At 41.3% G+C, this 12,590-nt stretch overlaps 1 protein-coding gene across 2 annotated transcripts in view; it reads left to right on the forward strand.

Annotated features, from left to right (window-relative positions):
* otud7b (OTU deubiquitinase 7B) overlaps positions 1-12,590 on the forward strand; it is a 48,815-nt gene that overhangs the window by 27,012 nt on the left and 9,213 nt on the right. For both annotated transcript variants that reach the window (XM_034101976.1, XM_034101977.1), the window contains exons 2-8: positions 1,244-1,467; positions 2,579-2,749; positions 3,554-3,784; positions 4,235-4,336; positions 7,441-7,568; positions 11,521-11,627; positions 11,997-12,124. In XM_034101976.1, coding sequence (XP_033957867.1) covers positions 1,383-1,467; positions 2,579-2,749; positions 3,554-3,784; positions 4,235-4,336; positions 7,441-7,568; positions 11,521-11,627; positions 11,997-12,124 — 952 coding nt within the window. In that variant the 5' untranslated portion in view covers positions 1,244-1,382. The remainder of the gene's footprint in view (positions 1-1,243; positions 1,468-2,578; positions 2,750-3,553; positions 3,785-4,234; positions 4,337-7,440; positions 7,569-11,520; positions 11,628-11,996; positions 12,125-12,590) is intronic.

Below are 12,590 nucleotides of genomic sequence, written 5' to 3' on the forward strand. Positions count from 1 at the left end.
ACAGATCCGAGCGAGTTTGTGTACAAAGAGAAGAGGAGGGGACCAAGAACAGAGCCCTGAGGGACCCCTGTAGTTAATTGACAAGAGTCGGACTCCGACCCTCTCCATGTAACCCTGTAGGTGCGGTCTTTGAGGTATGAGGTGATGAGGGAAAGTGCAGAGCCTGAAACTCCAAGTTCTTGGAGAGTGCGAAGGAGGATCTGATGATTCACCGTGTCGAATGCAGCAGACAGGTCCAAAAGGATGATGCACATGGTTAAAGTGCTTCTGCTCAGACCCTTCATGACCTGTTTCTCTGGCAGAATGAAAATCTTGTCTGTTTACATACAACAGTTCATATCTGAAGACTGCAATCATGCACTTTGGTCTCGAGTATAAATTCGAAAGAAAATAAACGAGTTGAGGCAATGTTTTGCCTGGAACACAAACCACCAAATACAAAAACATAATTCAGATCAAGTCGTCATGACTCCACACCGAGGGGATTCCCCGTTCACTTCTTACAGTTTCTCATCAAGGGGGTGTCTCCTGTCCCCGGTACAAACACACTGCCTGAGGAAGGCTATGTCATGTGTATTTATTTTGTCATTAACCTTTTTCGGGCCATTTATTTATTTTGGTGACGATCCGACCTCCATGCTGCTACTCTGGTTCAAACTGCATCTACCAAACAATATGATTTATCTCGATCTCCCCAAAATAACCAAAATCTGACACGGTGTGAGATGTCTTTTTTAGCTGTTTCCTGCGATCTTCTTCATGCAGTCAGTCAAAATGAATGAATGGGCGTTTCTTGACTATTTATAGGCAAATACGGGCGTTACGTGAAGCCCGCAAAAGCTGCACCGCATTTGGAGTCGGTTGTGATTTATAAAGGGAAACCGGCGTAGGAAGTGCTGTACGCACTTTCCTCGCCGGTGCGCAATGTTTGGTGAATCGGAAAATATCGGGAAATTTCTGTACTTATTTTTGGATTTCTACTACGTAAGCAACCTTCCCACGTGAATCCTACGCACGGCGTTATAAATGAGGCCCCAGTTCACTTTGTGTGCCACAGCTGTTGCCTTGGATGACTGAAAAGGTGTCAAGTTCAAAAGTAACCAGGTCACAACATGCTCGCATTTGAACATTTATATCAGTGTGTCTGTCATTCACTGTTGCATCTCTTTCATCCATTTTAAACTCACTCTTGATGAGTTAATACCTGCAGGTTATTTAAATGTAATCTCATTTCTCTTCTCAGGTGTGGCAGATTGAATAGCACACGGCAGAGGAGTGCATCCCCCCTCACCCCTCCCCCTGCTGCCCCGCCAGGAAGTCCGTGTTTGTTTATTTTTTTTTCTGCTTTGATACAACCCGCAACCTGGTGAATTCATGATCACATGACCGTGGATATGGACGCAGTCCTATCCGACTTTGTCCGTTCCACTGGAGCTGAACCAGGATTGGCCAGAGATCTGCTCGAGGGTAAGAATTTAATTATTCAAAAACAAAATACCACTGGTCTTAAAACAAAGAACATCTGGAAAAGTTTTTTAAAATGTCCTCAAGGCTGTACTGAATGTCATTGTTTTACATTCTAAGAGGCTTTCTTAATGTATTTTATGATGTCCTTACCCTTTTAGGGGGTTTAGTTATTTTGGTTATATAAATGTAATTTATGGTGTTAGATGGATGCAGCTGCTGCAGTGAATTATGTTTTTTGATACATTTGACTTTTGAAATTATTAATCTGAAGTTATAGGAAAGGCTTGGGTCATGCGTGTCAGTGACAATTCAACGCAGCCAAAAGTTTAACCCTGGTAATCGGACATAAAAAACTTGAATTGAAATATCAACATTATGAATGAAACATAGAAACTTCAGTACATATTTAGAATGATGCAGTGGGTCCCATGTCATTAAGTCTATACATTGATGTTATTGACACATTTTAAGTTGCACAATCTTCATAACAATACAACTTGGAGTGTTCAATGGAGTTTGACCAAATCTATACAGTCATATATTCAATGAGGAAATATTTTCAAATCAGTTCTATCTTTGCCAACTGTGTAAAATGAATATACACTTTGATCCCCTCTTGTTTTTGTACTTTAATTTAGTATCTGCTGCTTCCATTCCTTACACAACTATAAAATGAAGGGGGGGGGGTTGTGTGAAGCTGACAGCTGGTGATGTTCAGAGCAGTCAACAAATTGACCGCTGTCTCAGTCAGTACTTCTGGCTGGTTACTGTTAATTGGGCATCGTACACTAACAGACGCAAGGTATATCTGGAGTCATCAGCACTCCTGTTGCCTAGCAGCACCACCAGTTGCAGATAGGAGAATGGGTTAAAAATGTAATGCAGTGAACGGCATCAAGCCGACGAGGCGTGCTCCAAATTCTGATATTTACCCAAGCAAAGGAATGTGCCGGTGGCCTTTACATAAGATAAGACAGGTTATGGTCGCATTGGCCGGATGTAAATATTTAAACTCATTAGGTACGTGTCATTTGCTCGACGCAGAAACAAGACTCAGGTTATCACGCTGGTGGCTGACAGATGTTCTTCCTGTCCCTCTTTCCGTCTGTAGGCAAGAACTGGGATTTCACTGCTGCCCTCAGTGACTTTGAACAGCTACGACAGGTGCATGCTGGGAACCTGATGTATTCATTCACAGAGGACAGGACGTATCTGCAACCCGAAAAGGAGATGGCCAGGGTAGGGCGGCCAATACTCCACCGCCAGGATGAGGTGGTGCAAGGTGAGGCAAATGAGATTTCTTTTAAGTAGTAGTATTTAAGGATTCAAGGCTTTTATTGTCATACGTACATCGTTACATTGTAGTTATGTCGATGAAAATCTTAGGTCACAGGCTCCTCCTACAGTGCAACACAATAAAACGGATAAAATAGTGCAAGTAAATACAATAAAATAGAACCAGTTTTAAAGTGCTGAGGTCAGTAAGGAATGTTGAAGGAGGATGCACGCTGGTGTAACGCGACAAAAGCAAGCTCAGAAAATCATCACAATGTTAAAAAGTTACTTTCTGACTTGTAATGGTTAAACATTGGAACACTTTGTGAGTTTTTGTGCAACAGCATGGCCAACTGCCTTGCCTTGCTTAGAGCACTTCACATTGATTTAATTAGCAGACAAGAGGTGGTGCATTTTTAAAGAGCAGAACCAATTAAAAGCAACAATGAAAGATTTTAGCACATACTGCCAAATGAATAAAGTAGCTCCTTTAAAAGTTCTAACACCTGATGGTGTTGCACTAAACATTTGTTGACTGCTTTGCTGACACGCTTTTTCTTTAAAAACTGCGTGTACAGCCAAAAAAGGTAAAAAGCAACAGATCAAATAAACTTTTCGTTTTTTCCAACATTTTGATTTGTAACTAATTTTATTACATTTGTGTCATCTGCACACATACTGGATAATCCATATATTAATTTTCTTCTTTAATTAAGTTACTTCCCAACACTAATAATCAGGAGTAACTAATATTTTTTTTAATATTCTTATTTACCACCTTTTCTCTACACCCTCTGCCATTGTGTGTTAGCTGCTACTGAGAAGCGTCTGTCGAGGGGAATCTCCCACGCCAGTTCCACCATCGTGTCCCTGGCGCGCTCTCACGTCTCGAGCACTGGAGGGAGCAGTGCCGAGCCGCTTCTGGACACGCCCCTCTGCACTTTCCAACTACCAGACCTCACCGTGTACCGGGACGACTTCCGGGGCTTCATCGAGAGGGACCTCATCGAGCAGTCCATGATGGTGGCCTTGGAGCATGCTGGTGAGATAAAATGAACATCAACCCTCATATGACATTTGTATGATTTGTATGCAATGCTTGCTGGTTGAATGACACGGCTGTTTTTATTGTTTCATGACATAGCATGCATTTTCTGTAGATACATAGTTAATACACTCAACGATATTAGCACATATTGGATAATCGTGTCGATACACATCATATTGTCAAATATGTACTGACATAAATTAAGATTTCAATATCTCACACTTGACGTTGTTTCAACAGGAAAAGCAAAGTTTTAATGAATGAATGCTGACATGAAAGAGTTATGTGATATCATTTTTCCAGCATGAAAATCTGGTTTCAATACAGTATCCAAACCTCTTCATTTTTTCCATCTGGAAGTACCACAGCAATTGTATTTAAATTTATACTGTGCCATATTTGTTTTAAAAACAAGAAGGTTAAGTTTTTCCTGTTTGCCTGCAGGGCGACTAAACTGGTGGACCAAAGTGGTTTCAAACTGTCAGAATCTGCTGCCTCTGGCAACAAGCGGAGATGGAAATTGCCTGTTACACGCCGCCTCGCTCGGTGAGTATCACAGACCTTTTTAAACAAGACCCTAATACAGCGCAGTTTCACACTCCATTAGCATTCATTGAGGGAGCTTGATTGATGGTTTAAGCACTAATTGCATTTTACAATGTTGCAATGCACGTTCACTTAGCCCTCGTAGTTCACTTAGCCCTCGTAATTCAATTAGCCCGAGCACAGAAAATGAATAATATCCTAACTAGGGCTGGGACTTTAACGCGTTAATTAAGATTAATTAATTACATAAAAATTAACGCGTTAAAATAATTAACGCATTTTAATCGCACTTATTTTGCACAGCGGAACGTTTCTCACTGGATGAGTTTCAGGGGCACCGATTATACTGGAGCACCAACTAACGTTCATGACTTCAGCATGGGACTTCAAACAACAACAAACCACGGTGAACAATAGTCAAACATGAACGAACAAGCTGATGAGACCGCTTTGGTCGGCCCCGTGGATGGGAAATTTTGTTTTAAAAAACGGACGGATGGAAGCGTCGATAAGAGCACGGTTGTGTGCAAATTATGCAAAAAAGAATTTGCATATCACCGCAGCACATCAAGCCTAAAGTATCACCTAAATGCAAAGCATGTAGCAGCTAGCGTGTACGTTAGCCCGACTCCGAGTGCAAGGAACCACACCCTGACCCAACCCACACTCAACCAGATGACTGGTTTCAGGGCCAGGATAAGTAAGTCCACGTCTGAGAAAATAACCAACTCCCTGGATTGCACTCAACTCAGGGCTCGACATTAAGGACTGCCCGATGGCCCGGGGCCATCTAGTATTTAGCTCGGGCAATGAAGCCTCACCTGCTGGTTGCCCGATCGGGCAATCTATTATGCCAGTATCATGCAGCTCGCGGATCCAGTAATGAGTGACCCGACAGTAAAACTAAACATATCTATAACTAGTTTAGGTAGTTTGAGAGGTAATTAAAATAGCTACGTGTGATATTCTAACCTGAAGTGTGTGTTTTGTTCCGCTCACCGCTGCATGTGGTTATGCAGAGCTGCGTGTCGAGTCTCGACTCGTCAGCAGCAACTGATCTCTCTCTCCCGTCAGATTAGACTTCACTCGCGTTTATGTCCATATCGATCAGATCCAGCTAGTTCTAGCTAATGATATGACTACCTGCTTATTAAAAGACAACTACACAATAAGTGTCGCTATGCAACTGGATGAGGCCACAAAGTATAGCGCAGCATTATGCATTTGTTTACATGCCCACCGGAACCCCGAGGCATTACCAACAGATCAACGTACAATAAACCCATACAGGACATCTCTTTCTCCACATGAAGTGTTAGACATTAGAGTTGACTATTCTTGTCTGTCACATACTCTTCTTGTCTGTCACAGTGGCGCAACTGAAGCGGTATTGCTCTAAAGGGAAATTATTTTGACCGAAGATATTTAGATTTGCCGGCTAACGGGAACTCTGACGTGTGCTTCGCGGATGCGCTCGGCTCCTCTCGACTGCTGCTCGGGTCTGCTCGGTCAGCTTCCGGATGAGGAGGCATTCGTTCGACCAACTTACAGTAGATAACATTACAAACATTTTTAACAGGGGCCATAATAGTGTAAATAATGTTTGTTTTGGCAGTTATAACTGAATGTAATGTTTTCTACTTTTTTCCATCTGGGAAGGCATTTGCCTTCATCAGATGGAAAGTGTTTTGACCAACAACTTAAGTATTTCTTATAGCTATGCAGGGCATGCAAGCGGGCAAACACAAACAAGAACAAACAAACAAGTGAAATGAAGAATAAAATTGAAATTGTACAATATAATATTGTGGTGGTTCATCTTATAATTCAGTCTAGAGAATGCACCAGACAGCATCTAAGACCTGCAAAAATCTAAAATTTTGGAGGCCCCCCAAACCCTTCGTGCCATTTCGTCCGCGTGCATTTTTCAGGGCAATCTCTATTGGGCTCAGGGCCATCTGTAAATTAGCTTAGACAGGGCCATCTCCCAAAATCCTTAATGTCATGCACTTGGACTGTAGACCACTTGGAGTAAAATCCATGTGAAAATTGCTTCTCACTGTTCTCAGATCAAATATGTATATTTGATTAAAAATGCGATTAATTTCGATTAATTAATTACAAAGCCTCTAATTATTTAGATTACTTTTTTTAATCGAGTCCCGGCTCTAATCCTAACCAATGCATCTCTGAAGACATTGTTGTTTTCCTCAGTAGTGGATGGGAATGTAATATTAATGTGCTTAATGTGTGTTTCAAAAAAGGTTAAAATATCTTGTAATTATTTGCTCTAACTTATCAATGTAAAAATATTGATTGCAAAGTGTAATGGCTATAAAATGCTGGTCACCATCGGCGTTACATTTGTCTACCTCGCTTTCAATATGTAATTCTGTCTGCTACCGGGTACAATCTCTTGTGAAAAGGAAGCCTCGATGTGCTTTACAAAGCTTTGGGAAACAAAATGCTGTGCTACCTGTGCAGTGTTTTTCTCACTCTTTTCGTATGAAAGTAAATAGCATTAGCTCAAAAAGATCAAACACTTGTCCGATAACGCCATACCCCGATTTGCATATTATTGACATCATCATGCATTTAATGGCAATAAGCTTCCTGGTTGTGTCCATTGCAGCGAGGGAAGGGGGATAAGATCTGTGCTGGGGTTACTCTGACCACTTTTGGGAATAAATAACAATATAACATATTTCAAAATATGTCTTGCTTTTCGCTGATGGTCTGAAAAAGTCACTAAATGTGTGGCTTGTCGTAGGCTCTGAAGAAATCTGAAGACGAAGTTGTCATTTTGAAATGCTCTGTTTTGCCACTTGAAGGCAAAACACATTTGAACTAACAGGGATACAATTTAACATAAATAAAAGTGCTTCAGTTATTTTCATCTGCAAATATGTGTAGGGGTTTACAGTTTTCTGACGGTACCAGCACCCACTTTAACTATTTAACTATTTGTTGTTTCTCAGTTTATTCATTAATTCTGCTCTTTTAAATGGAGAATAGTTGTCAACAGTTAGATCTGTACAATTCCAAAAAAGCAACCAAACCATTATACACAATATTTTGATTGTTTGATTGTGTTTTTGGTGCAGGTATGTGGGGTTTTCACGACCGGGACCTGATGCTGCGGAAGTCCCTGTATGCGCTGATGGATCACGGGTTGGAGCGAGAGGCACTGAAGCGCAGGTGGAGGTGGCAGCAGACCCAGCAGAACAAAGAGGTCTGTTGTAGAGGCGGAACATTTCTCATGTTTGAAACTCTGTGATGACTTTATGAGGGCAGGGCTAGTGTAAAGCGTGGAGCTGGTGGAGTCAGGAAAGCTGTTTTACTTGAATGCGATATGCAGACACAATGCACAAGTAAAGGCCTTTAAATGCCTGAAGTCTCTTGCATGGCAACAGCTCACTATGGTGCGTTTGTTTTCTGTGTTCCATGTAATGCCAGCTGATCCAAAACAATGGAAACAATAACGGAGACAGGCAGGACAGCATTAGGTCGCTGTAAACTTTGTTCAAATCTCAGTGATTTCCAGTAATTGTGCATACTAACCACAGCCTAGATTGAGGACAGAATACTGGGTCATTTGGTGTACTAGTTGCATGAAGTCAGTAATTCTGTAGCAGTATGCAAGTATTTATAGCTGTAGATAATATGTTTTGACCATCAGGCCTATGAAGAAATGCGTGTTATATCCATCAGAGGTTGTGCTTTAGCATGACTGTAACATTAATCAGAAAGCTATGCAACCACTTTATTCCCTACACTACCTCTACAAAGTTTCTAGTATTACGTTTTTTTTGGAAATGCGTGAATTCAGTTATGTCTGTTGTTGAGGTGATGGTTAGTAGTGGGTTTGTACTGTGTTACATTATATTGAGAGGCTTTTTTTCTAGTATACATTTTAAAATCAATGACAGAGGACAACTCCTAACGTAATCCAGTCCAGTTAAAAAAAACTGCAAATAAATATGACCTCAATGAAATATACACAAATATCTCATAAATACTTTATTGCAGAACAGTTGTATTGGACTGCATTGATTGTACAGGTGTACCTCATAAAGTAGCCACCAACCGCTGTAACAACCAAACATTTAAAGATTTGCACTACAATCAGCATTCAAATGTTAAAACCATTTCCATATACTTCAAATGGATTGTCTTCTCTTGGTCAACAACTTCTCACTCTTAGAAGGGTAATATAGGGAGGCGTGTGGCACAGTGGATAGAGCGTTGGTGTTGGGATCAGGGGGTCACAGGTTCAAACCCCACTGCAGTCAGCATGTCGTTGTGTCCCTGGGCAAGACACTTCACCCCAAATTGCTCCTGTGGGGATTGTCCACAGTATTGAGTATGTAAGTCGCTTTGGATAAAAGCGTCTAACAAATAACATGTAATGTAATGTAATATCAGTTCAATGTTACTTATTTTCATGAGCCATTTAACATCCGTTTTTGACACTGTGGTTTTAAGGTTGTGTTATCATAACCCTACTGTTTGACTTTATTATCTGTAAGTGCTGGTATCTCCACCTTGTATTGATACTCTTTATCAGAACCCATGAGAGAGTTTACTTCAACACTTTGCAAAGGCAAAACAAAGATTTTTAGAACCTTTTTTCTAACAGAACCAAATACCTCTCCTCCCTCTGACAGCGTAGCAGCACACTGAGTATGTTTTGTAAAGTGGTTGCAGGCAGCGTGCAGACACCCACAGAGGAGATGCCAGACGAATCACTGCTTGATGTTCTTCAACAGTTACCACAGAGGTGTCTTTAAGAAAATCACTTAAACCAAATCTTGCTCCAGTGGAGCTGCACTGTGGCGAGCGGTAGAGGACTGTGGCTGTGCTGGGACGCTTTCTCGTCTGAATATTCTGCTTAGGTCAATTAGGACATTTATATATGAAGAGAATGTTAAGCCTCTGAACCCCACAACCCATACAAATTCAATTGTGTGTGACGAGCGCCTCTGTCAGGGAAACTAACCAGATCTCAAAGTAGTTTTATTTCATCCATTTCATCTAATCGTTTATTTGAACCGGAACAGTTGATGAACACTTTAAAACAAAAATAATGCTTTCAAGTGTAAATGAGCCGGATTTGAGCTTTGAGATAATTTCCATCCGTAGTCCCGTCACATACAACATATAAGAACATGACATTTATATATATATCAACAATAAATACATGATATGCAGGAAGAGCATGAGCAGCATACAAGTATTTACCACATGGCAGTACATTGTAGCAGCTATGATATATAAAGTGCAAGATTACATTACATTGCATTTAGCTGACGCTTTTATCCAAAGCGACTTACAATAAGTGCATTCGACCAACAAGACACAAACTTGAAAACAGAATCATATAAGTACATCAGAGCAAAAACATTTCAAGTGCTACTCAACTGGCTTTAGATAAGCCAGTCCTTTATTAGTATATAAGTGCTCTGTTAGCAGTTATTTGTTAGTAGTTCTATCGCTCGAGGTGGAGTCGAAAGAGATGAGTTTTCAGTCTGCGCCGGAAGGTGTGTAAGCTTTCTGCCGTCCTGATGTCAATGGGGAGCTCATTCCACCATTTTGGAGCCAGGATAGCAAACCCACGTGTTTTTGCTGATGGGAACTTGGGTCCCCTTCGCAGCGAGGGTGCAGCGAGCCGCTTGGCTGATGCAGAGCGGAGTGCACGTGCTGGGGTGTACGGTTTAACCATGTCCTGGATGTAGGAAGGGCCAGATCCATTCACAGCATGGTACGGAAGTACCATTGTCTTGAAGTGGATTCTAGCAGTTACCAGAAGCCAGTGAAGTGAGCAGAGCAGCGGTGTGGGAAAAGATAAGATAAAAGAGCTACATAAAGTGCAAGAGGACCCTTGTGTTAAAGTGCATTTAGCGGTGATTAGACATCTGTTTGTTGCTCAACCATTCTTTGAGTTGACCTTTAAAACTATTGAGAGTGGGACAATCCGTATCTTAGTTGGGAGGCTATTCCACAAAGTGCTGCCTTTAATGGAGAGGACATTTTGTCCAAAAGTTGTCCGTCTACGGTGGACTTCACAGTCTCCTCTGGTTTCTGACCTAGTGCAGCATCCAGTGTCCAAGTATGCTGGACATTTGAACGGTCCTGCTGCGCCGCTTGATGACGTAGCATCCTTGAAATATTGGCTTGGAAGTCAGTATCCTCGAGATTGAGAAACAGCCACTGTGTTCTACATGTTTCATTTAAACTGTACCCACATCCTTTGAAAAACATGATATGCTGCGTTCCTCAGCGCAACTGGGAGCCATGAATGACTCGGCTGAGACAGACAGTCATTTAACAAAAATTCAGTGAAACTGCAACTGAACTTCAGGCTGTTTACACAAAGCAGAGGAGAGGACAAGAGAGCTTATAGTTAGAGGTTATACAAATGTAAATAGATCAATATCAAATAGCATTCTGAGCCCCTATTTTCTCCCAATATTGAACATACTTGTGGGTTCTTTGAAGAAAGTTGAATAAAGATGTTTTTATTCAGTTTTTTGCACACAAAAAAGAGAAAAAAGGTCACAAATTAAACTTCCATACTTCCTAACTTACTTATTTTCTTCCTGGTATTATAAATGCACAAAATAAATGTCTATGTTTTCCTGTCTTATGGCCATGACTGTGCTGTTAGGAGTGCAGGATTTATAATCAAAACAAAGCCATAGAGTGTAAAATGCTACCGAATTAAAATATTGGGTGAAACTGTGAAAGTTATTGATTTCCTTCTTTCCTTAAATGGAGATTCTGTTGCTACTGTGTGAGTGATACAGCGAGGATTGAAAATGCTTTCCTCAATTGTTAGCATGTAACCTTGTGGTAAGACGCCATAACGTCAATGCATGCATTTGTGACATTTGACACTCCCTCTCTAAATGTGTGTGTGTGTGTGTGTGTGTGTGTGTGTGTGTGTGTGTGTGTGTGTGTGTGTGTGTGTGTGTGTGTGTGTGTGTGTGTGTGTGTGTGTGTGGTGTGTGTGTGTGTGTGTGTGTGTGTGTGTGTGTGTGTGTGTGTGTGTGTGTGTGTGTGTGTGTGTGTGTGTGTGTGTGTGTGTGTGTGTGTGTGTGTGTGTGTGTGTGTGTGTGTGTGTGTGTGTGTGTGTGTGTGTGTGTGTGTGTGTGTGTGTGTGTGTGTCCTTCCTTCCTCCTCAGTCTGGTCTGGTATACACGGAGGACGAGTGGCAGAAAGAGTGGAATGAACTGTTGAAGCTGGCCTCCAGTGAGCCGAGAATACACTACAGCACCAACGGCACCAACGGGTGAGGCCTGGCTCAGACAATGCAGGGCCTGTTAACCTGACGCACACTTAGTCACACTCATGTTTTTATTCATGAACAAACAACTGCGCTCTCACTCTGAACTGAGTGACTGCCCCTCATTTTTAGTCAATCTGCTATTTATTGTAACAATATAAGTTCAAAGGGTTAGATACACTGTCCGGGCTCCACAGTTGAAACTCTTAATGCGGTTTCACTTTCATATGTTTATGAATGTGGCACAACAAAAAGTCAACAATTCACTTTTTTTGTATTAAGTCAAGGAAAACCAATCCATCCAAGTATTTGTTGGTTTGCAACAGTGGAACACATGGTGGTTCTGTTGACCTAATGCCATGTTGTTGTCCTCAGGGCGGAGTCCTCAGATGAACCGGTGTACGAGAGTTTGGAGGAGTTTCACGTCTTCGTCCTGGCCCACGTCCTCAGACGACCCATAGTGGTGGTGGCTGACACCATGCTGAGGGACTCTGGAGGAGAGGGTAAATATGCCCAAGGCCTCATATGCAGAATTTGCATATCAGTTTCCTACTATTTGCCTGAGTTATCCTAATAAGAAAAGCACAATCCATCTGGTATCTGAAGCATGGGAAAACAAACAAACAATACGAACTAATGCCAGATATTATACGACCCATTTCAGTCAAATAAAATACAATATATAAATATAAAAATCCAACTGGAGCTGAGGTACAGCTTTATTAGTTAATAGTCTGTTAATTCCCTTTGCACTGTTGAGACACATTAATGATGTTATGATACTAGAGGTGACAACAGTCTTGTTATAACATTAATGCAGCTCTCATAATGAGGTGACAGTTGGAATCAGATATAACTAAACCTCCAACTCGTGAAATAGTGATTTAATTTATTGATAGAGGTGAAAACTCATTATTATTTTTAGCTCAAACAGTCTTGCGGTCGCCCTTTTCTGCTGTTTAATGTCCT

Source organism: Pseudochaenichthys georgianus, chromosome 16 (genome assembly GCF_902827115.2).
Source record: "Pseudochaenichthys georgianus chromosome 16, fPseGeo1.2, whole genome shotgun sequence".
Taxonomy (NCBI): domain Eukaryota; kingdom Metazoa; phylum Chordata; class Actinopteri; order Perciformes; family Channichthyidae; genus Pseudochaenichthys; species Pseudochaenichthys georgianus.